The 22638-nt window shown below is 39.4% G+C and overlaps 1 protein-coding gene across 1 annotated transcript in view; it reads left to right on the forward strand.

Moving 5' to 3' along the window:
- The window catches only part of SPAG17 (sperm associated antigen 17), a 90362-nt gene extending 67753 nt beyond the window's left edge, over positions 1-22609 (forward strand). The window contains exons 33-48 of the mRNA XM_052702933.1: positions 1005-1135; positions 2568-2695; positions 3103-3276; positions 6527-6640; positions 8700-8745; positions 10022-10124; positions 10562-10615; positions 11986-12088; positions 12701-12797; positions 14121-14219; positions 15133-15284; positions 15788-15957; positions 17835-17895; positions 18634-18778; positions 20093-20230; positions 22483-22609. Of these exons, the coding sequence (XP_052558893.1) occupies positions 1005-1135; positions 2568-2695; positions 3103-3276; positions 6527-6640; positions 8700-8745; positions 10022-10124; positions 10562-10615; positions 11986-12088; positions 12701-12797; positions 14121-14219; positions 15133-15284; positions 15788-15957; positions 17835-17895; positions 18634-18778; positions 20093-20229 (1714 nt within the window). The 3' untranslated portion in view covers position 20230; positions 22483-22609. The remainder of the gene's footprint in view (positions 1-1004; positions 1136-2567; positions 2696-3102; positions 3277-6526; positions 6641-8699; positions 8746-10021; positions 10125-10561; positions 10616-11985; positions 12089-12700; positions 12798-14120; positions 14220-15132; positions 15285-15787; positions 15958-17834; positions 17896-18633; positions 18779-20092; positions 20231-22482) is intronic.
- The last annotated feature ends 29 nt before the right edge of the window (positions 22610-22638 follow it).

Consider the following 22638-nt stretch of genomic DNA (forward strand, 5'->3'; position numbering starts at 1 on the left):
CCAGAGTTGGGCACCCTATCACTTCCCTGGGCAACCCATTCCACTTTGTGCTTGACCACTCTCTCCATGAAAAAAATTCTTCATAATAACCAAATAGAACATCCCCTGGCACAAGCTGAGATTTCCTATTACTTGTTCCCCAAGAAAATAGTTTGACACACTTTTCACTGCAACCTCTTTGCAGGGTTGTTGGAAAGATTGGCAAAGTTTTACCTCAGTCTCCTTCAGACTAAATAACCCCATTTCCTTCAGCATTTCCCCATAACTCTTGTTTTCTACTCCCTTCACCAGTTTTGTTGTTCTTCTTTGCACATGTGTAAGCAATTCAACATTCTTCTTGTATTGAGGGGCCCAGTGCTGAACAGAGTATTCCAGATGCAGGCTCACCTCCAGATGCAATGCTGAGTACAGGGGCACAATCATGTCCCTGATCTTTCTGGCTGCAGTATTACTGATGCAGACCAGGATGCTGTTGGCCTTCTTGGCCATCTGCTGGCTGCCTGACAACCAGCAACCTGAGCTTCTTTTTCTACTGATCAGCTTTCCAGCCAATGTTCCCCAAGCCTATACCAATGCATCAGGTTGCTGTGACAGAAATGAAGAACTTGGCATGTAGCCATGTTCAATGGCACGTGATTGGACCCAGCCTATCCAGATTCCTCTGCAGAGCTGTCCTACCCTTAAGCCAATCAACTGGCCCACCTAGGTTGGTATCACGGGCTGCTCTGGCACCTGGAGCACCTTATCCTCCTCTGTCCTTTGTGTCTGCAAGATTGTTTCTCATACTGTCTTTCTCACCCCTCATTGCCTGTGCAGGATTTTACCCTGTCTTAAATATGCTTTCCCAGAAACATCCCCCCAGCTTGGGCTCAGCTGTGTGGCTGGGGATGGTGCAGCCAGCTGGAGTTCTGTGTCTGGCACAGAGCTGCTGTCTGAGCAGCCTTCCCCATTGTCAATACCTTGCCTCCTATACACAACACAGTCAGAGTTCTGTGGCACTCCAGGTTCTTCATCATCCATATGGATGGTTCAGGAACCGAACTCCTGCGGAGCAAGGATGTGGAAGAGTATCTTGCTGAGGTCTGTGATGATCCAACTGTTGCAGTCTTGCAGGAACCTGTACAAGGATATCCAGGTAGGAAGATTTAGTTAATTTTCTGACAAACTAGTGACAAAAATAATCAAAAGTAGAGTCAGAAGTTTCAAAGCTCATTTGGATGGGAAATATGAAAATGTTTTCCCTGTGTGGGCAATTGTCCACTGTCCTGGCACTGAAGGAAATGGAAGAGAGCTTGTGCAAAAGCTTAGAGAAACAGAGAATTAACTGAACGATGCTTTGAAAGGATAAGTAAGTGAATGAACAACTGGCATATCTTTATTCGCTCTCACACTTACAAACAAAAGCATTTGCCAGATGCATAAATCCTCTGTGTATCTCTATCAAAAACAAGGAATATCTTGCAGTCTTCATATAGTAATATAGCTGTCTTTATCAGTGAAGACAAACATAATCTGTTGTCCCTTAGTCTGGCTGTAGAAAGAGTAAATGTACATTACTAAAAATCTGGAAAAAGAGGACTGAAATGGGGGATGCCAGTAGTACCTGGCAACAGCCGCCTCATTACACCGATGCAATAAGTTACATCCTGAAACAGTTATTATTGTGAAGTTAGTTGGAAATAGTGCTTCTGTAAATATATGGTGGCCTAACAAGATGTAAAGCCTAGACATGGTAGATCTAATGAAATAAATGTATCTTGAAAATGACAGAAACGAATGTAGAGAACTTATAACAATGATTAGTTCCCCTCTGTTCTCCTCTATATAAACTGAAAGGAATGATTTTCTCATGGTAATAGAGGAAAAGTGCTAAGGGAGCCAAAAAGATAAGGGAAGTGGAAATCTCTGGAAGATGGAGAAGATAAGCACCTGGTGGAAATCCCATTCAAGAAAACCTATCAAGATTTACCTTGATAATAAGATGTTACAATTCTGTATTATTGTGACAGAATATCTCAGTGGAAGTATCAGTTTTGAAGGCCACCTTTTGGATAGAGATAATAGTAGATTAAGTAGACTTTGGATCTGGGTAAGAAAAAAACATTTTGAAACACTTTAAAATTAATTGCAACAATAAAAAGAAATAATAAATAATTTCCAATAGAATCATTCTGGTGATCAGGCTGTGATGAATAAATACATTGAGGAACTATGTTTGTATGAATCTAATGTATATCTTCTGAAATTAGTGTTCAATACACACAAGTCAGTGGTCTTTCTTCCTTTTTTCCACACAATATACAAACAAACTGCTTCCTAAAAGAAGTGGCCAGTTGTTAAACGTAGGCTGAGTAATCCAGAGCTGTCTAGCTATTGTATCATCACCTCAGTGATCCCATATTATCTATAGCCTTGGGTATCACATTTTCACCTGTAGTTTTACATCTGATCATAAGTTTCATTATACTTACATTTTTCTGGACAGTATATTTTTCTGGATGTCTGAGACCCTTGCCCATTGTTTTTGGATTCAAACTGATTCTTACCAAAATACACTTTCAAACCAGGTGCTGTAAGTATTACCATCCTCTTCCCCTTGTCTGAAGCCTCTCCCTGGGTGATGAAGAAAGAACCAGAGAGTATTGTTCCTCCGAATCTTTGGCCAAGAACTTGGAATGCATTTTCTCCTTATGAGGTATATTGTTTTGAAACTGTCTTTTACTGCTTAAGCAGTACCATGTTTGTCACAGAGGTTATTGGAACTCCAAACAATGTGACAGTTAAGTAAGGAATTAAATTTATTTTATTAAGCAAACAAAGCAAGGAGTGGGCTGTGTCAGGAAAAAATCTAGTCAACTTGGGCTTCTTTTATGCTTGGTGAGGTGATTGCAACAGTTTTAGGGATAGTTTTTTTTTTGCCAGATGAAGAGATTGTAGGATGTGTAAATTATGCCCAAGGATGTACTAACATGATTTACTGGATCTCCAATGCTATAAGCACAGCATGTGCTTTTCAGCTGAAACATGAATTATTGATGTCTATAGTTACCCAGTGATATAAATAGCCTCTTGCTTTTTTTGCTTGCTCTTGCTTATGCTCAGAAGGAGACCACAGTCAGGGCACACACTTGGAAGGGTCTCTGCATTGGATCCAAAGAGGAGACATGCTTACTAGTACCCGTGCGAAAATGTCCAAACAAACTGCAGATCCGTCAGCTGTTCCACTATGAACCGCTCAGTGATGAACTAAGAACAAAGCTACAGCTTTCTCTCAAGGTAGTACAATCATATTCGCTTCATTCTTCCAGTGAGTTAGAGAACAGACAAAATGGGTAACATGGATTTATATATCTCTGAGACAAGAACCATAATACTTTTGAAGAACAAACCATTTCATATGCAGGCAGGTGCTCTACGAAAAACTTGATTTTGAAGCTGCTTGTCTCTCTTCTCCTATACCTTTTGGAACCTACTTTTCTGAGCAGATACATGGGGACCAGTCCAGTACACATCATAGACTGTATACTAGCAAATCAATGCTGAGAGAAAGGGAAATATATGTTACTTTTTTGTTTGCTTAGGGTTTATTTTCCTGATCAAAACCTTGAAAAGATCTATAATGTTACAAAATAATTTTGAATCCACTATAAATCTACAGTTAGCTTAGTGATGCAGTCACTGGGACAGTCTTCATTACTGATTAGTTTTTATAGGTCAGCATAGAACATTTCTAGGTTGAAGCCTGAGTTCTGTTGCTAGGTTCACATCTAGCAAATAGCTGTGTAGCCTTCTGCAAAAGTGTCTGTGCATCACTCGTTACTGCCTGGTTCATAAACAAGAACAAGTTGCAGCTCCTGTTAAAGCATTCTGAGATAGGATCTGAAAGTCCTGCTATTCATCCTTATTAGCACTTCACTTCTTAGTTTTTGTATAAAACACTGATTTATTTGATTCATACTGTCAAGATGCTCTTAAAACAAATTTTATAGTTAAAAACATTATTATTTACCAGTCAGGGAATAACAAAATACACGTGTTCTATAATTAAATTGCTAAACACTTTGATGGTGGCGTTGCAGACTGAATTTCAAAATTAATGGCATATAGAATCTGTGATGGTGGAAGCAAACTGTAGCTGGTTAGACTTTTTTTTTTCCACCTTACATTTCAAGAAAGGCATGTTTGCAATAGAAAAACATTAACAGCTGTCCAACTTTGGCATAGTTTGAGACACACTAATCCATCAGAACAAAATTTTACTCTTCTACATTCTATAAATGTAGATTGTTCTGAAAGTAATGCCTCCTATTATTTCCATGGAAACTACAACAGATACGAAGAGTACAATAACACTATTTGATAGAGCAAATTCTCATCTACAAAACAGTACAACTTAGTCATCGCCATTAGCTGTATATTTTTGCCAGCAATAAACAAGAACCTGCATGCCATGTTCAAAGAAATCTGCACCAGCAGAGATGACCCAGTGTTTCACAGCTGCTGTGATGATGTTGTTAGGAGGGAAATGTTGCCCTCACGGTGCATCTTTTCATCAGTCCAAACAGATGAAAGTCAGAAGGCACCAATCCAAACTACATGATGGCTGTGGTAGGACAGTTCAGACAAAATTGGAAGTGTGCCCCAAAATCTTCAAACTGGTTTGGGGCCTGGCACCATTGTGTTGCAAGTGAAAGGCTGTTGTCTTCTCTAACCTGACTCTGAAAATTTGATCTTTCAGCTTAGTCAAAATGTAGCAGTCAGAGTTGATGGTTTGTCTGATATTCCGATGTTGCGACCTATTCCAGTCATTTCCAGTGCATTGAAGCCAATATTCAGCTCCATACACAGTTGCCTGGTTGTAATGCACTGATTTGTGTGTATGAGCTGATCAAGGCGCGCCTCATTTTGTGGTGTGACAAATGTGCATGGCCGTTTGGAACATGGATTGTGTTTCTCATCATTGTCACCACTGCTAACTGCACCACCCACCACCTCACTGTGCTCACATCCTTTGATTGGTCTTCAAAAACATTCAGCAAGTGTTGATAGATGTCAACGGGAGCAATTTTTTCCACATGGAGGAATTCAGTAACATGCCTTTACTTCATCTGCACTTCCATGTCAGATGCTATTTTGTCAAACTGCCATCTGTCACATGGTAACAAAATCTAAAAGAAAATTGGTGGTTCAACCTCTACTACCATACCATTGCTTTCAGAGCAGCCCTCATATATCAAACTTATTCTTTAATTTACATATTGAGTTTTCAAAGGCAACAGTCTTAAAAATAATAATAAAAGTAAATATTCCACACCAAAATCCCAAATTACATCACTCCATTGACCAGATCTCTTCTGGATTTTAGAGGAAGAAGAACACTGTTATGCTGGGAAGGAAGAATTGTAATTATTGGCACTGAGGAAACATTTGTAAATAACTGCATTAATGTGCAGTGAAAAAACCCTCATTGCTCATATATCAATGTCAAATTAATGGATTTTTCCAGAAACAGATATCTTAAATCTTTAGCCAAATGCTCATTTTTGCAGAACTAAATCAGTATCTAAAGAAAAAGAACTGGAACTAGAAGCAGATTATTTCTGCCAACCTTCTCCATGCATAAAGTTCAATGTTGCATGTAACTTTCTAGCAGGGTGATGTGTTAGGGCAGCTGTCTGCAAAAGACCCTTCTTTTCCATCCAGTTGATCACCTAATGGATAAAGAAATGTGTAAAAAGAGCATGCCCTTTTCTTTAGCACTCAGTGTGATTTTGAGAAAGTATGCTTATGTATAAAAGCAGAGCTTCAGACACTTTCTAAGCCTAATTTTTCAACTAATGATACTCTAAATTTCCATTTCCCTAACAGGGATCAAATGGAAAGAAGATAGAGATCACAACCAGTGTTTGTTTGATCCCCTTTATTCATTAACGTGATCTTAGTAATCAAATCATTGTTATTAATAACAGATAGCTATTGATTAAATGCATTCCTTTATTCACTCCTGTAGTTCAATCAGATGCTTGCACGCTCACTCATTCTTGCCTGGCTGGTGTGACAGCTGGGAGGCCAGCCCTTACTTCAATGTGAGAAGCACAGGATCATACAGGCACACACCAAGGGATTCTAAGTAGCTGATTGCCACCCTGTTGATTGTAGTCCAAGTCATACAGCTCACTGTGGGTGTGAATGTGTGCAAGTGGCCTGGTGCAAATTAAGCAGATGCTTTGTGTCCTCAGTTTGTCACTTCTTGCAGATTCAACAGTATTGCTAGTCATCAGAGTTGATTAGACCCTGGCAAGCTTTCACTCTTTCTCTGCACATATTCCTCTTCTTCAGCTTTTTGTAACTATTTCCTCCTGCAAACCTGTAGATATGGAGTCACACATTCTCACAGAAATGCTCTTTATGACACTGCAAAGTATACTTATACCCATTACTTCTACAAACTTTTTTCCTTTACGTGTCCATTAAGTCTACTTCTGCAAAGCATACTTTCTTGTTCTTTTTCTATTGTCCCCACAAGAAATACATAGAAAACGTTTTAAAGCAGGAAGATGAGCTGGAAGAGATGAATTTAAAAGAACCAAGAACAGAAGAGGAAAAAGAGAATGCTGCAAATCTCCTTGATCTGGTTAAGGTGAGAAAGAACTACTTTTTTTCCAACAAATATATTGTATTGCATTGCAAGTGCCACACTTGAAACTCTGTTATAGTGTATGTTTGGATAGCACAGTGCTTCCTTCACTGTAATTTAGTGGTAAAGTAAAGCCACGCTGAGCGTTTAGCTGGATTACTGAATGTCACTACTGCCATCTGGGGAAGGACTGCTGAAAACAGCTTAAGAATTTGGATTCTTCAGAACGATATGTTCCCAAACACACAGGCCAAAAAAGACTGAAGTGCTTGTGTTCCCCAGCATTAGGATGAGAATGTTTCTAGGCTGCAGCTGGGAGACTTCTCTTTCAGTCAGTACCACCTTCACGTCAAGAGTTTAAACCCTCTTTTCAAGGTAATCTAGAAGCAATCTGGAGGAATATTGTTATTGCTTGTCTCTGCTTATATTTTTGTAAAATACGTTCCATTAATTTGCACGGCTGATTAGACTATGAGGAAAAAATGGGAGGGGAACAGGGAAGGTGCTGAAAAGGTGAAGAGAAGCTTGGAGTTAGGGGCCAGGAAACTGTGAGGTCAGTGGGAGATGAGTGGTGACAAACTGAAGTTCAAGCAGCAGAAGTGGGCGGGCATTAGGATGAATGAGAGACACTGTTTGCATCTTATGTTAAAAATCATCACATCTTACACAGCGCATTCAGTTTGCTGTCTTTCAGTTCTTCAAGTCATGTTTTCTTCAGTGTTTTTTAAATTTGGTACCTGGCATCAAGTTAATTAATGTGCGAGACTTTTAGGTTATTAAACACTGCTTTCCTTTTTATTTCCACTTAGTCAAAAAACAAGCATAAAGCAAATTTAAACATACTGACTTCAAAAACCTGACGTTTGAATTAGCCACATTAGTGTAATTATTCACTACCAGATCATCGATCCATTTTTCAGAAGTGTGAGAGTATTCTAGAAAATGAACATCATCTTAGGCTTAGAGTCTACATTTTAAAAACTTGTTTCAATGTGCAAAATCAGTAGACATTAAATCTTTCCAGTGTTAAATGCTGCTGCTGTCTTTCTCTTGCTTCTTTGGATTTTATTCTTCCTTACAAGCTTTAAAAATAAAATGTAATCATGTAACTCTAGAATTCACCCCTGAACCTTTTAGTCAAAGTGACCTTTTTGATTTGCTGATATTATAACTTCCACATGCATTTTTCTCAACACTTTTCATGTGATGTGCACTTTTTAAATGACAGCAGAGAAAAGATACCTTAAAAAAAAAAAAAAAAGCAGAAGGTAGGAGGGAACTCACAATCTTTCTGGAGAGGTTGGTATTGAGAAATGATCTCTCTGTAATCTCCCTGTATCCTTTATGTGCTTTGATGAGAGCCAGGTGCTGAATCTCACATGTTACTCAGTTCCAATGGATTTTTCTCCTGACTCATCATTGCTGATTGCCCTGGCTACCAGAGCACATTTGCAGGTACAGATTTCACATTGGAAAACTGTTTTCTGAGACGTAGAGTCCCACTGTGGACCTTCTGTGTTATATTCCTCCGAGGTCTCCACTGTTCCCTAGCTCTGTTAAAACGTAGACTGTCTGATGACAAGAACTCTGGTTTCCAGTTAACTGCTTCAGGGACGGCATGAAAACGAAGGAAATGGCTTTAGTAAAAGAGTCTGTCACCGCTCAAAGGCTTACTGAGGAGCTCTCTCATGCTTCCTCTACAGCTAACAAAGCCTGCAATTTCCTGAACCTATTTCCTATTTGACCCTTTTTGCCTGTGACTTTGAGGTATGATTTGAATATGAACTGGCTTAGTTGATGTAATAAAGAGCAACTCTGTAAAATAGGAAGCTAGCCGTGACGTAGATCATCAAGAAGGAAACCTATATTTTTAGGCCAGGAAAATTGTGCCTCATTTCTTTTTCTTCCAGCTCATGTTTTCTAACACACTGACATACCTCCATTCCAGTAGTCATGTTGTCAGGTAACAGATAACATTTGTTTAGGATAGAAATCCTTTAAAGAGGATATGATTGTTAGATCTGTTTCTCACATAGTCACAGTTACTCTTTCTTCATTACAGTTCTTCCCTAACTGGAAGAAATCATCTGAAGATCTCAGTGCCAAAGGTAATAAAAATTGAATACCTATCTTAATAATCCCCTTAATAATCCACAGCCCTTTTCCATAAAAAAATATACAGTGTTCAATCTCGTAGTGACACTACTCTTCAAAATGTTATTCTTCTTCCCCTCTTGCCTTGCCAAGGGTTTTTCTGCTTGTTAAAAAGAGACCAAAACAAAATATGTAATGGAAATGAGAATTTCTGCAACAAAGGCTTACTACAGTTTTCTAATTTAAAAACAAACAAACAAACAAAAAGCCACATAATTAAAATGCACTTGTAATGTACTATTATTAACAAGGAAGATATTGTGAAAGAGGCTCATTAAAAGAGGCCAAATAGAAAAGAAAAAGAAAAAACAGGAAAATACGAAAATATGTTTTATTGTGAAAAAAATGCCAGATAGGTTCATATTTCTCAGTACTCGTGTATCTTAAGTTTAACCACAGAAATTTCTTTTGAACAAAGGAATTTTATTTGAACTCACAGTCTAGATTCAATGCTTGGTAGAAGCAACGCAGTTTATAAAAGATGTCTGTAGATAGGGAAACTCTTTATAAAAGCCCTCAAATTTGTCGCAATCTTACAGGCTGGCTTTTCTCCATCAAATATATTGAACTAATAGTTCAATAACCTGATAATGTTGATTGTGGCTATGAAGCAGCAGCAATTAAAGTACAACCTAAGTAGGCTGAAAGTAATAAAGGTACCTAAAAGCCCACATTATTTTCCTCACCTGGAGACAGAGTTGCTCACTAGTTAGAAAGTGACTGAATGTCAGCAACTTTTCCTGCTCACAGCTATTTGATTTGTATCTTGAACATAAATACAGGAAATACAGTGGGGGTATGAAGTTAATCTGCTCCCGATTTGGGGTTTTTTTGTTTGTTTGTTTTCTATTGATTGAATTAATTTCTTATCAGCTAATGTTCTGAACTTGATGTTGGAAATGAAGTTCTTTATGCCTCTTTCCTCACAGTAGTAAAGAATCTGTAATTGGCCTGTCTCATATTAATGTTTATTGTCTGTAAAAAAAAAAAAAAAAATGGAAGAACACAGTTTTCTCTTCAGCTGGCTCTGGAATATGTTCCTGTCAATTAATCTTTAATATGATTAAAAGTGATTCATAAGAACTAATTTTATCTTCACTGCTTTTAACTGTAGCTTTTCATCAAGTATAAGAAAGATGCATTAAAATATATCCTTTCAAGTTTGTTAGTCGTAACGCTTACAAGCGCGTAGCAGGACATGTGCATTCAGTACTGCTCTTTACATTGCAGCTCACATAACTGAGCTGTATGAACATGCTGTGGCTTCTCAACGCCTGCTTCACACCAAGAAAAGAGTCACAGAGCAAACAGCAGACCAGCAGCAGAGCTTCAGGTAGGACATACCTGTGAGAACTGATGTAAATGTAGGTAACGCAAAAGTGGGAACTAAGCACACAGGAATGGCATTGTCCTGGCTGCTGCAAAGAGCCAAGACTTAGATCTCTGGGTACATATCCCAGTGTTTTACTAGTTTTTCCTGTGGTTATTTTGTCCCTCTGTGCCTCTCCTCGTCTGAAAGATACTCAAACGTCTGTTGGAAGAGGTTTTTTAGGAATATTTTGGTTGAATTGAACAATAAAAATGAAGGTATGTGTGAACAATTTTCCAAATGTTACAAATCCAAGTCAGGAGTCACTAGCAATGTTAATGTTTTGGACTTCCATAAAGAACATTTTCTTTCCAGGGCTGTCTTGCAGGTTGTTTTATGCTTATAAAACACTTATGCTAGTTTTCTTGTTTTCATTACCTTTTTCTTTCATAATTATTCAGCTCAGAAGAACAAACTCCAGTGTCCAAATGGCAGAGCAAACTACAAGAGCACAGGTAATAGTATTAGTAGGGCAGAAATTTACTTATTTTAAAAGCCAACTGAAGTCTGCATTTGGACAGACTTACTGCTTTCATGAGGTCTTGAGTGCTGTGGTCTGCTAGCAAATAAAGGAGTGTTCTTTGCAAATTCAGCAAATGCTGAATGGATGGTTTGCCTTTCATTTTGTCAAAACCTGATAGCATTTCTGTTAACTCAGCATAATTAAAACAAGGGCTGAAGTCAGAAATCCTGTATTCTATCATCAGGTTCTGCCACCAGTGTGAAAAATAATTTATATTAATATTTTCAGATGCTAATGCTTTAGGTTAAGATTCTGACTTTTTTGTAAATCCTGGCTGATTTTTCTAGTAGAACCCCAGATATATCTGTGGTGCTGCTTCAAAGCTTCTCAAGGCTGAACAGTCTCTTCCTCTGCTCATATGAAAGATGCTTCAAGCCCTTAACTCTGTGGCCCTTCTCTGGACTCACTCCTATAAATCCATGTTTTTTTGCACTAGGGAGCCCAGAACCCAGTACTCCGGGTTGTTCTCACCAGTGTTGAGTAGAGAGGAAGGTTTACCTCCCTGAATCTGCTGGCAACACTTCTATCACAGTCCAGGATTTTGCTGGTTGTAGTCACAAGAGCACATCCTTGGTTCAACTTGGTGTCTACCAGGACTCCTAGGTGTTCTGTAGCCTTGTCCCCTGGTTTGTACCTGTGCATGGGTTTATTCCTCCACAGCTCTCTGATGTTGCATTTTCCTTTGTTGAACTTCATGAGGTTCTTTTCTGTCCATTTTTCCAGCCTTTCAAATTTCCTCCAAGTGGCAACACACCCATCTGGTGTATTAGACTCCCACCTTCAGAAGTTTGAACAAGTTTTTTTTCTGAGCATCCACAGAATAATCAAGTTTTTCTGTCAGGAAATACTGAAATTTGATTAATTTTATATTACAAATGTTAGTAATCACAATGCATCTGCAATACCAATCCTCAGGTTTAAATGTTTGTTGGAAGGTCAGAAAGGCACTATTAGCAGTCTCAGACGTGATCTGCAAGATTTAGGTAACTGGAGTGTGTTTTGAGTAAGAGCTCTTTATAGCAGCCAAAGCACAGCATGTATGCATTTTTATCAGACCTCCATAAATCAGTGTCTGCAGAGAACTGTCTGCAAGCCAGTCCAGCCTGTTCTTGGTCTGCCTCTGAGAAAATTGCAAATTACAAGAATATTGTTCACTGTAATTAAACAGGAAAAAAAAATAAAATGCCACTTTGCTTTATCCCTTTTGTTCTTCAGTGTCTTGGATATTGTACTGAAAGCAGGATGAACTCGATTATGTCTTTTTTCTTTCTTTTCCTTACCAACAACGACAAAATTTCTTAGGAAAGAACTTGATGAAGGAAAGAAAACCTTAATGGCAATAAGAAACAAAATAATTCCTCCCTACTTCAAATCAGAATTGGGCAAGGCATTTCTCTCAAAAAAGGTAATGGAGATGAAAACTGGGTAAGTTTATGTGAGGCCAGGTAACCTCTGCCATAGTCCCACACTTAGAGATATGGTTTTACATCTCAGCCTCAAATTAACTCCAGCAACCATTACAGAGGACAGTTGTGGCAGAATTAATGCTAGGAATTAGATACTCTTGCCAAAGGAAATGTATCTTAGAGGTGGCATGTGTTTACTGAGGCAAAACTATGGAGATTCCTTAGGTAAACTCTGGACAATCTGATTGATCCAAAGCAGATACTGAACCTTGGGTCTTTTCACCCAACCCCCAGAAAACATCTCTCTGTTAACTTGAAAAGGAATCACTAAGACCAAACCACCTGTGTTAACTGGAGGTGACCTTGGGAACTTTCTTCTTGTAATCCCACCTCATCAGTGCTATGAGTATAAAGTATAGTCAAAACCATTTGGAATCTGCAGCATATTTATGTGCATAAATTGCATAAATTCTTTTGTTACCTCTTTGGTTCTGCTTTTTATTATTTCCATTGACCTTTTTCTTTTCATAGGGGAGGTATGCTGATGAGGTTGAATTTTTTATACTTATTGTTGGAATATCTAAGCCTCTTTTCATCCTTTTTCTCTATAGTTTCCTGATGTGGAAGCACTATCTAAAGAACTTCCTCCAGTTCCACAAAAAGAAAGTGGGAATGTCCTTTCAGAGACGATGAAAAACGTCAGGAGAGGTAATTTGGACTCTACTGTCTGATAGCATTTTAATATCTTCTCCATTTTTTTTTAATTTTTTTTTTACCCAGTTGCCTCATTTCATACTGAGGTTAAATTTAAGAATAAATTTTCTGCCTCTGTGTATTCTCAGACATTTTGATACCTATGATAACATATGAAGCATACCCAGCAGCATTCCCTCACATTGAGGTCCATCAGTATGGAGTAGGCTGTGTCTATGTTAGCAAATTCAGTCTCACAAAAAAGGCAGCCTTTTCCCCCAACTTAAATACCTGACAATATTTCTGGGGAGGCTGCTCAACAGCACTGTCAGTATCATGCCAGTGTTCAACAATTTGACCATATAGATTAACATGTTTGAGTATCTTGAAATGTTTCCATTTAATCCACTAGTACCAGAGTGGCCTATGAGACTTCTGTGTTTCATGTGCCAAAGGATCCTTAGCAGACATCACTGGCTTTGGATACAAAGCTGAGGAATTGTGCTATGAATATGAGGATTGATGGATGCAGAATGCTCAAAAAAAAAAACCCAAAGTGAAATAAAAATAGTCAGGAATAAGTGAACAAGAAATGAGGAGGCCAAGTTTGGAAACAAGACCAGAAAAAGCTGAGAGATGGTGCAAATACTGAAATGAAACAGGGATGGGGCAGCTCAGGATTGAAACAGAAGGGGTATGGAAAAGGAAATGCACAGCATAAGGGTAGTGTGGAAAATAAAGGAGGAAAGTGTTTGAAAGAGGAGGAAGCCGTGACTGAGGATAAGCATTGTAAGAGTGAGCAATCCATTCTGAAGTTTAACCTTTACAATACTGAGAGAGATACTTCTCTGTTTGAAGGCTGCTCTGGCAAGGTACTGATATGGTGAAGTGAGATCAAGAGTCATACTCAGCAAAGATTTGTATTAGGAAAGTTGTCCTCCGTGGGGTTTTATCAGATCCCTGGTGGTTTCCACACTTCCTCAGTTTGCAGTCACTAGAAGGCTGGGTTGGATTGTACATTAGACCTTTCTGATGATTTCTCTGGCTAACTGAGAAATAAATGAAGAATGACAAGATATAAAGTTGTTTTGTTGTTTTCTTGTGTTTTTGTTTGTTTGTTTGTTATGCTGTTTTTGTTTGTTTCTTTGTTTGTTTCTGCCTGGGGAACATGAGTGCAGAACTTACCTAGCTTCTCATGGTCACGTAGGCAGCTTTCAAAGGCTGCCTAAATTAAAGTGCTAAATACTTTGGTCTGTTTTTTTTTCATGTGCTTAAGAAAATGATAGTGATTGATTGTGAAGAACACTTGTCACAGTATCCCATTATTTTTTCCTTTAGAATCTGAATGTCTTAGTAGCACGAGTGACTCCTCACCTTCCCCTGGTCTTCTGCTGCAGACTCATTCCATACAAAGCGAAGATTCCAGCAGCACAACAGGTAAAACTGTTTTTCAGAGCATTGTTTGGAGCAGGTTTATTTCTATCTACTTACAAATTCTGACTGTCTGCAACAGATATTTAAATCCACCTGTTTCTGTTGAGCATTCTGAATATATCTGAGCACAAGACTGACAGAAAGGGAGAGTGCTATAAAAATAATGGGAGAAATTCTCTCCTTTCCCCTAGCAGACTGCTATAATTACATGGGCATGATAGCGATGGTAGAACCACAGACACAGGCAAGCTGTAATTCCTCCTCTAAAACATTTCATTCCTATGCTCCTTTTATGTATATTACACAGTGGAGTTCAGTTCAAAGACAACAAGTTAGGGGCTTGGTAGATGAAGAAGTTCACAGATAATCCACATGAATGAACTGCAGCAATAAAGGCAAGAAATTCTGCTCAAAAACAGAGCTTGCGAGATGGTTGTGATGACAGAATCCTGCTCTGAGACCTGGACTAGAACTTCTCTTGCTTGAACACACAGATTGGCTTGATCAATGTGCAGTTGAAGCCCTTCTTTGGAATAGTAATGTCCTCAATTATGATTTTATGGGGTTTTTGTAGCTCCTCTTGTGTTTTTAATTACTTTCACAGATGATTATATACCTTCATTGCATATTTCCAGTGTGATGCTTCCCACAAATCAGTTTTACTAATTATAGTACAGAATTGCTTATTTGTTCAATTTTAATTACTAGCTAGTATTAGAGTGGTGTTTTTCGTTTTTGTTTTTGTTTTTTTTTAAAATGTATTTGTTGACTTTTTAAATAAAATGGGACCAGTTCAGCTGTGCTAATGCTAATCAAATTCTTTCCTGGAAATTAAAGTTTTATCTGAATAGGAATTTCAGGATTGGGCAAAATTTGATGCCCAGTGTTTTATGCTTTTGAAATCTTTGCTTTCCAGACTCAAGTTTGGCTGCGGGGTCAGAAGAGGCACCCTTTCAAGTAAAGGTTCAGAGTTTGCTGGTGAATGCTGCAGGACAGCCAAGGAAAGAGAAAGTGAGATTACCATCATCACTTCTGGGAAGAAAACCGAACTCCATACCACATAAAAAGGTGAAATAGCATCTTCTGTTGTTGTTAATATTAAATCCTCTCAATCATCTCTTTTGCATGAAATCTTTATTCTGGAGCAATACTAGACATTGTTTTGAAACTGTTTACTGAAACAACAGAACTTGCAATCTATACAGAAATTTACTTGCAATTCTAAAAGTAGCCTTCCTCTCAACTACTAGGACTACCTCATGTGCCAAAAGCCTGGTTCTATACCAGGTGCTCACATGAGAGCACTAATTTCCAAAAGTGTAGAGCATGCTCAGTTGCCCTAAAATATCTCATTATGTCTGAAAACTCAAACCACTATACATTTGCAGATAATATTCAAAGTACCTAGCTTTGCCTTTTCAGTTTGTACTGCATTTATGATGCCTGCCTGTAATTCCTCAAGATGAATGGACAGAGATCAAATATAGGTGGTTAGGTTTAGTAAATCTGAATCTAAGTCGTTGGGCCATCAGTTTTGTGTGTTATCTAATATTTTAATTCTGTTTGCAAAGGTAGAAGATCCTGCCGCAGGAAGGGTCAACATATCTTCTCTTGCAAGAGCAAAACAGCATCTTAGTGACTTCCACCTCATTCCACCTCAAATGATGTTTGGAGTACTAAAGGAAGGCTGTACCTATGCAGCCACTGTGATTCTGAAGAATGTTGGCATTAATTTCTCAAGGTTAGTTCACATTCCCAGTAACTTGGTTTTCAACCAAAATATGCATTGCTTGTTAATTGTCAGCCTTTTCATATGATGAATGTGAGATAACAAAATGTATGTTTATAATTGGAATCAATGTAAGAGAGAATATAATAGTAGCAATACTGCAGCATTATTTGCATATTAGTGTTATTAGGAAGATGCAAATCCGGTAAGGAACAGCAGGTTCTATACGCACAGTCCTAGCCAACAGCAGATGATTTACTGGTTATTACTGAAGAAGAAGAACAAAACTTTTTCATGGTAATCAGTATTAAGTTTGGCTTTTGTAAGTGCTGCTGGATGCTGCAACTCTGACAACCTAAATGGACTGAGCTGTGTTCAGGCAGCCACATGTCTTGAGCTGCATTTAGAAACAGCTTCAGTGATGATTTCAGAAACAGACAGATAAGGATGAAATAAAACATTCATTTGAGCATGTTTCCCTCACTTGTTGTCACCCCTGTCAATGGGTGAGAAGATAGCAGAGCATTGTGACTGAACATATACTTTCATTCAGTCATAGCAATAGCACTGTTCCAGAGTGCTGTCACAGTGGTGCTACCTTAGCAATCAAAGCATCCTTCTACTGTAGTGCTATGATGCAAGGATGAGACAAACACCAAGCATTTAAATACAATGTAAATGTAATACTTGCTCTCCTTTCTTGGGTGGAAGGAATTATCATCAAAACAGGGGCTTAGAGGAGGTGCACCCACATGAGTCATCGTGGTCTCATGTGACTACTCAGGCAATGAGGAGCTTTAGAAATCTGTTCAAGACCAACTGAGAGACTCTTGTACAACTTCTTCTATGAGAATGAACAGGATTTTATTTATTTTAAATCAGCCTAGTTAGATGTGGCCTCAGAAAGACATTTCTACTTTAATGCACACTTTAGCGTCATGGTACATGCAAATGATAAATCAGTAGGTCATATATCAACATCCTGGAGCTCCAGCTGTGCACATTACATTCTTTAGATTCAAACCAGAGCATTCTATATAGACACAGAAAATACCACCCTCGTTCTATTCAATCCAGCTTGAGTCTTTTACTAGCTGCTCCATGACAGCAGAACATGCTGATGGCAGAGATATAGGGCAAAGGTGGGCAGTTCTTGCCCATATCTGCCACATGCTGAAGCCAAAACTTCTCCAGGGCAGGGTCAGTAGTTAACTATGTGCCACACCATTGCCTGGGAGTGCTGGGATGCTGTGACAAAGATGAAGTCCAGTTTCTCTTAACCAGCACTCCAGAGGAACTGCAGGAATTCTTACAGAACTATCAAAGGTCTTATCTGCTCTAATGACTTCTAGAGAACATGACAGTGATTGATTGATTGATTGATTTAGCATGCTAGTTAATTAAATTTAATTACTGCCTTACTGGGTACCGTGAAACTGAAGAGGCTCATTTACATGTAATTTCTACAAGGATCATGCTTCTGCACTAGAATCATATCAAATCACATTGAAGAAAGATCTTTAAGGACTTCTGGGTGTGCAACACACAGGTAGCTGCCAAAAAGGTGTAACGTGTAGTCCAACTTCCTTTGTGTATTGCAGGCTTAGACTGCAGCTGTTTCACTTCTGTTGCAAGGACAAGGCAGTATAATAAGCAATGTAAAGACTTAGTTTAAACTACTGCTTTGATTTTTGATAGGAGCCTGAGCCTTGGCTGAAAGCCCAGGAATACTGCTATAGCCAGAGCTGTATGCTGTGATGGGAAGAATGAGCGAAAAAATTCTGCTGTCATTTACACAATCACAGGAAAAGCAGATGGGCTGCTTCCCAACCATGTCTTCTGCTTGCCTGAAAGTTTCTAGCAACCTCCCTCTCTTCCCTTTCTGACAGGTTTCGGGTGAAGCAGCCACCTCCATACACAGGACTGAGCGTGCTGTACACACCTGGGCCTGTAAGTAGTACAGAAGGTCTTCTGTTTTATGCTACATGACTCTGATGATGCTGCCATAACAGCTGTCTGGGAGTAGACCATGTAGTTGTAAATAACTTCAAAGTTATTTAAAGTGATGCTGCCTTCTGCTCTCTCTGCTGTCTTCTGCACTCTGTGCCTCAGAACATGCCAAGTTTTTCCCATTGTTTGGGGTATTTTTTAGAGCTACTACCTGTTAGGCCTGCACTTTCATCTCCTATCCTGGTATCTGCAAGAGTTGAACCTAATAAACTTTTGCCTCAGTGATTTTCTCTTGCTTGCAACCATCCCCCACCGTAAGTCTTTTACCCTGCAAAGCACCTCAGCACATGAAACTGTCCCATGAAGTAGAAAGCTTTCACACTTTCTGCTTTTCTTCAGTATCTCTTCACCTACACGTTATAGCTTTTTTATTTTCTCTCAGTTTTCCTTATTTGCCTTTTGCCTATAGAACTGAAAGGAAATTTAAGGGGAAAAAAATTGCAATGAGACAAAAAAAACAAACAAAAAAAGACCTGGCAGTTTTCTTTCAAACTACACTGGGAAGAGCCACTGCTTTATACAGACCTTTCTCATGATACAGGTACTCAGTACTCCACTAAGTCTCTGATTTCATCAGATAACGCAGAACAAGAATCAACTGGAAGCACTGGTGGAGGGGCTATGGATGGAACATGCGCCTTGTTTGTCAGCAGTCCTCTCACTCTCTCTCCCTCCCAGGTGGCAGCAGGACTGCAGGTTGAACTGGAGATAGAAATTTTTGCCATGTCAGTTGGAGAGGAAAGTACTGATGGCTTTGAAGAAATTTCCCATGATATTGAAATAATAACAGAAACAGAGACTCTTTTGCTGCCTGTGAGAGCAAATATCCTTTGCAGTCTTACTTCTCCCCCTCCACACACACCTTCTAGCAGCATCACACTGAGGTCTGACTACCTGGCAGGAGCCTTAAACATCATTTCCTTAAGCTTTTTTGTCCTTTTTGGAAACACCAGATGAATGTTTTCCAAGGCACAAATGAAGAATTTAAGATTCTAACTCCAAAAGCAATTTAGATAAAGTAACAAGACTTAGAAAAATAGGGAAAGGAGGAATGGTAAGGCCAGAAAGATGTGGGTATTAAGAACAAATAAAAGATTAAGACGTTGTTTCCACTTTCCACTGACGGAAATATTTTAATCACAGTTTTGAATTGTAGAATTGTTTGAGTTGGAAGGGACCCTTAAAGGTCATCTAGTCCACCTCCCCTGACAATAAATAGGGTCATCCACAGCTAGATGAGATTGCTTGGAGGCCCCATCCAGCCTGACCATAAATATGTCCAGGCACAGGGCAGCCATCACCTCTCCAGGCAACCTGTTCCAGTTCCTCACTGCTCTTATTGTAAAACAAACAAACAAACAAACAAAAAAACACAACTTTTTTTTTTTTAAATCTCCAAACTATATTTGCCTTTTTTAAATTTGAAACCATTTCCCCTGAAATGGTCCAGCAGCAGACCCTGAAGAGTCCGCCCCCTTCTTTCTTATGGCCTGCCTTTAAGAGACTAAAAGGCTGCTCTCAGGTCTTCCCAGAGCCTTCTCTGCTCTAGGCTGAACAGCCCTATCTCCACAGCCTGTCCTCATAGGGGAAGCGTGCCATCCCTTGGAAATAAAACATATGGCAGCATTTGATGGTACAGTCTCATGCACTAAACAGGCAAGGGAGAGAATCGCTGTGTCAGCAATTGTGAACACAGAACTGTATGAATGCTGCCAGAAATCAGCCCTGTGTGGGCTCAATTGGTTAGTCCCAAAGAGAAGAAGAATTCAGGGTCCTATGAGACTGACTGGAGTGCTAGTTAATGGCAACTGCATCAAGGTTTTATATGCTTTGGGAAGTCTTTCAGGTGTGTAACTGAGGAATTGGGCTAGACAAACCTGGTGGCATAGAAGCAAAAATGGTTTCTGCTCCATTCCCACTCGCCCAGACATCAGTCACTCACTTTTGCAAGACCACCCTCCAAAACAAGCACCCTCGCCCAGTATTTTACTTGGCCTTTAATCTTTGAGTTGAGGCCAGCAGTTCAGATTCAAATTGTCTCTCAGCCTTCCTTCCCGAGTTCCTTCCAGCCTCCAGCCATATTCTTTTAGTTATATAAGCATACTGAGATGATTCGATCCTTAGCATAACATCCCACCTGTGTTAAGAAGTGACATTTACGAGTGCCGCCCCCAAGGATACCCCCAGGGTGGGATGGCAGCAACAGTTCGGGCAGTTCCTACACGTCCCAAGCCACGGTTCCGGATTATGCTACCCCGAAAGCTTTCAAGCTAATGTAAGTATTGCATGCAGTGCTGCCAGCTGTGAATTAAATGGCAGATGTACCTTCTCTTAGCTTCTGATCCACAGCATCAACAAACCCGCCAGGTACTGCCAGCAAAGCTGTCACACACACATCACGCACTTGACCTGAGACAAGAAAAAGACAAGAAATGCACTGGGTGACATCGTTAACGAAAAGATTCACTGTGAGAGATTTACAGATTACTATGGCTGTTCTGCTCAGCGGAGATACAGTAGAACCTCCTCAGCCCTGCCCCAAATCCTTCGTTTAATTGTCTCCACATTAAGCAGTAGATTGAGCCTTCTGGCAGCAGGCAGCTAGATTTATTTCGGTTAAGCCCTAATAAATCAGCCTCAGTTTAACACTATTCCTAAAACCACATCTTATTGCTGACCCTTTGACACTGACAGCAAGCCTAATAAGGGACAGCAGCCTTACAGACAGACACAACTTAGCATGTTCCAGCACACATCACCCTCTGCACACATTTCATACAGAACATCTCTGTATCCTAAATGAAACGGTGTCCATACATGGACAGTGGACACATCTTCCCTGCCAACAAGGCAGCTTTACTGGGAATTTTTCATCAAACCACCGACCACCACGTTAAGCATTGGGCTGGTGTTTCATCTAATCCACATCAACTCAGGTGCTCTACAATATAGCCAAATGTGACAGTTCATAAACAGAAATCCTATGGCTGTTTCTTCTCTATTCAGTTTAGACTTCCCATTTGTTACATTGACATCATCTTTTTTCTTTCAACTTTACCATCTGTAAGCCTGCTATGTTATCTAACAAGTCAGTAAAGAAATCCCAGCTGTATCTCATTTCCGCTCCTCTGGAGGGAAAAAACAAAAAAAGACCACATCAGTCAGTTCTCAAAAGAACTTCAGAGAGATGTGCACCTCTGACTGCTGCATCTGTTCTAGGACTGCCCTGATTACTTCAAGCATTGCTTTTTTCCTGTTTAAATATCTTCTTACCCTTTCAATATGGAATTTTATCTCCAGAGCAACAAACAACTGTATCTAGGAAGAATAGCTAATTTAACACCTTCCATTTTAGCAGCTTACAACTTGTAGCTCATCAGTTAAGGCAGTTTAGACAAACCCCTCATGCACTGTTTTGAAATGGAACAGAAGTACTCACCCAGTCTGACTCCTCCCTTTCCCACCTCAGCCCATCACAGCCCTGCACCAAAATGCAGCTGTTGGATCATCCCTGTACACCAGGTACACACTGATCTACTTTTCCCTGCCAAGCCTATTCTGATTAGCGTCACCTTCCATTAAAATTCCAGGTGGAGAGAAATTAGTATGGCATTCATCTCCCACCTGACTATTCCAGATAATTGTGAAGACTGCTTTCCTCGTTGCCATTACTGCAGTCTGATGTCCTTCCATTCTAGCAAAGCCTTTGTGTGAGTGGACTGACAATTTCTACCAATTTATCAATTCTTAGCCACACCCCACTTCTCAAACAGCTGAACCAAAAGCTTCTTTGAACATTTTTCCCCAAAATACCTCCTGAGCTCAACATCCTGTCCATTTCCAACACATCAAAAATTAGCATTGATGGGGGTCAGAAAACACTGACACTTCTATGTTAAGGCTCACATCACTTTGAACAGTCTTGTTCGGCTTCACCAAGACAGAAGTAAAGTCTTTGCAGGGTTATGTGACAACCTTTTAAGTTTGTATCATGTTTCCTAAGTGATTACTATCACTAGAACCAATATTATTCTTTCCCATGACACCTAGAAACTTCCCTTGCCTGGAACTGATCACAAGTTTGCCACACCTTCCAGCAGAGACCAAGAATCAAAGATCACCAATGAAGCAACAGCAGCTCAGGCTCAGGCCTTTCTTTCACGTTTTCTCAAGTTTAAAACATTTCACAAAGATTCTCTTAATACACTCAAAATGAAATACTGCAGAGGAAGCTGCCAGTGAATGCCTTCAGTATTCCCAAGCAGATTGCCCAGCTTGAACTCCTGGTCATGATTTTTATTCCACTCAATTTATGAAATGAAAACAAACCCTTAATCTAGTTTAAGCCTATGCGAGAACCCGTTTTCATGTTGTTCCCTTCCAACAGCAACAATACAGGCCAGTTCTACTGAAGGCAGCCTGACATAATTACGGTGTTTCAACAACCACACAGAAGTAGACCTTTTTATTATTATTATTTTACTTTTATTTCCTCTCATGTTAATTTTCTCTCCTCTTTCCCTACAGGTCAAAGCCTTGGAAGAATGATGTAAAAAGCAGCAATATTGAATTACCCAAATTTTAGTCCAACGTTATGGAAACATTCCCCGCGTAGACTTTTTCATTTATTCAATCAAACTGGCATGAATGAAAATTCTGTCTGTCTCTTATTCATGGGAAAGG

This window comes from Tympanuchus pallidicinctus, unplaced genomic scaffold, assembly GCF_026119805.1.
Source record: "Tympanuchus pallidicinctus isolate F22 unplaced genomic scaffold, pur_lepc_1.0 scaffold10, whole genome shotgun sequence".
NCBI lineage: Eukaryota > Metazoa > Chordata > Aves > Galliformes > Phasianidae > Tympanuchus > Tympanuchus pallidicinctus.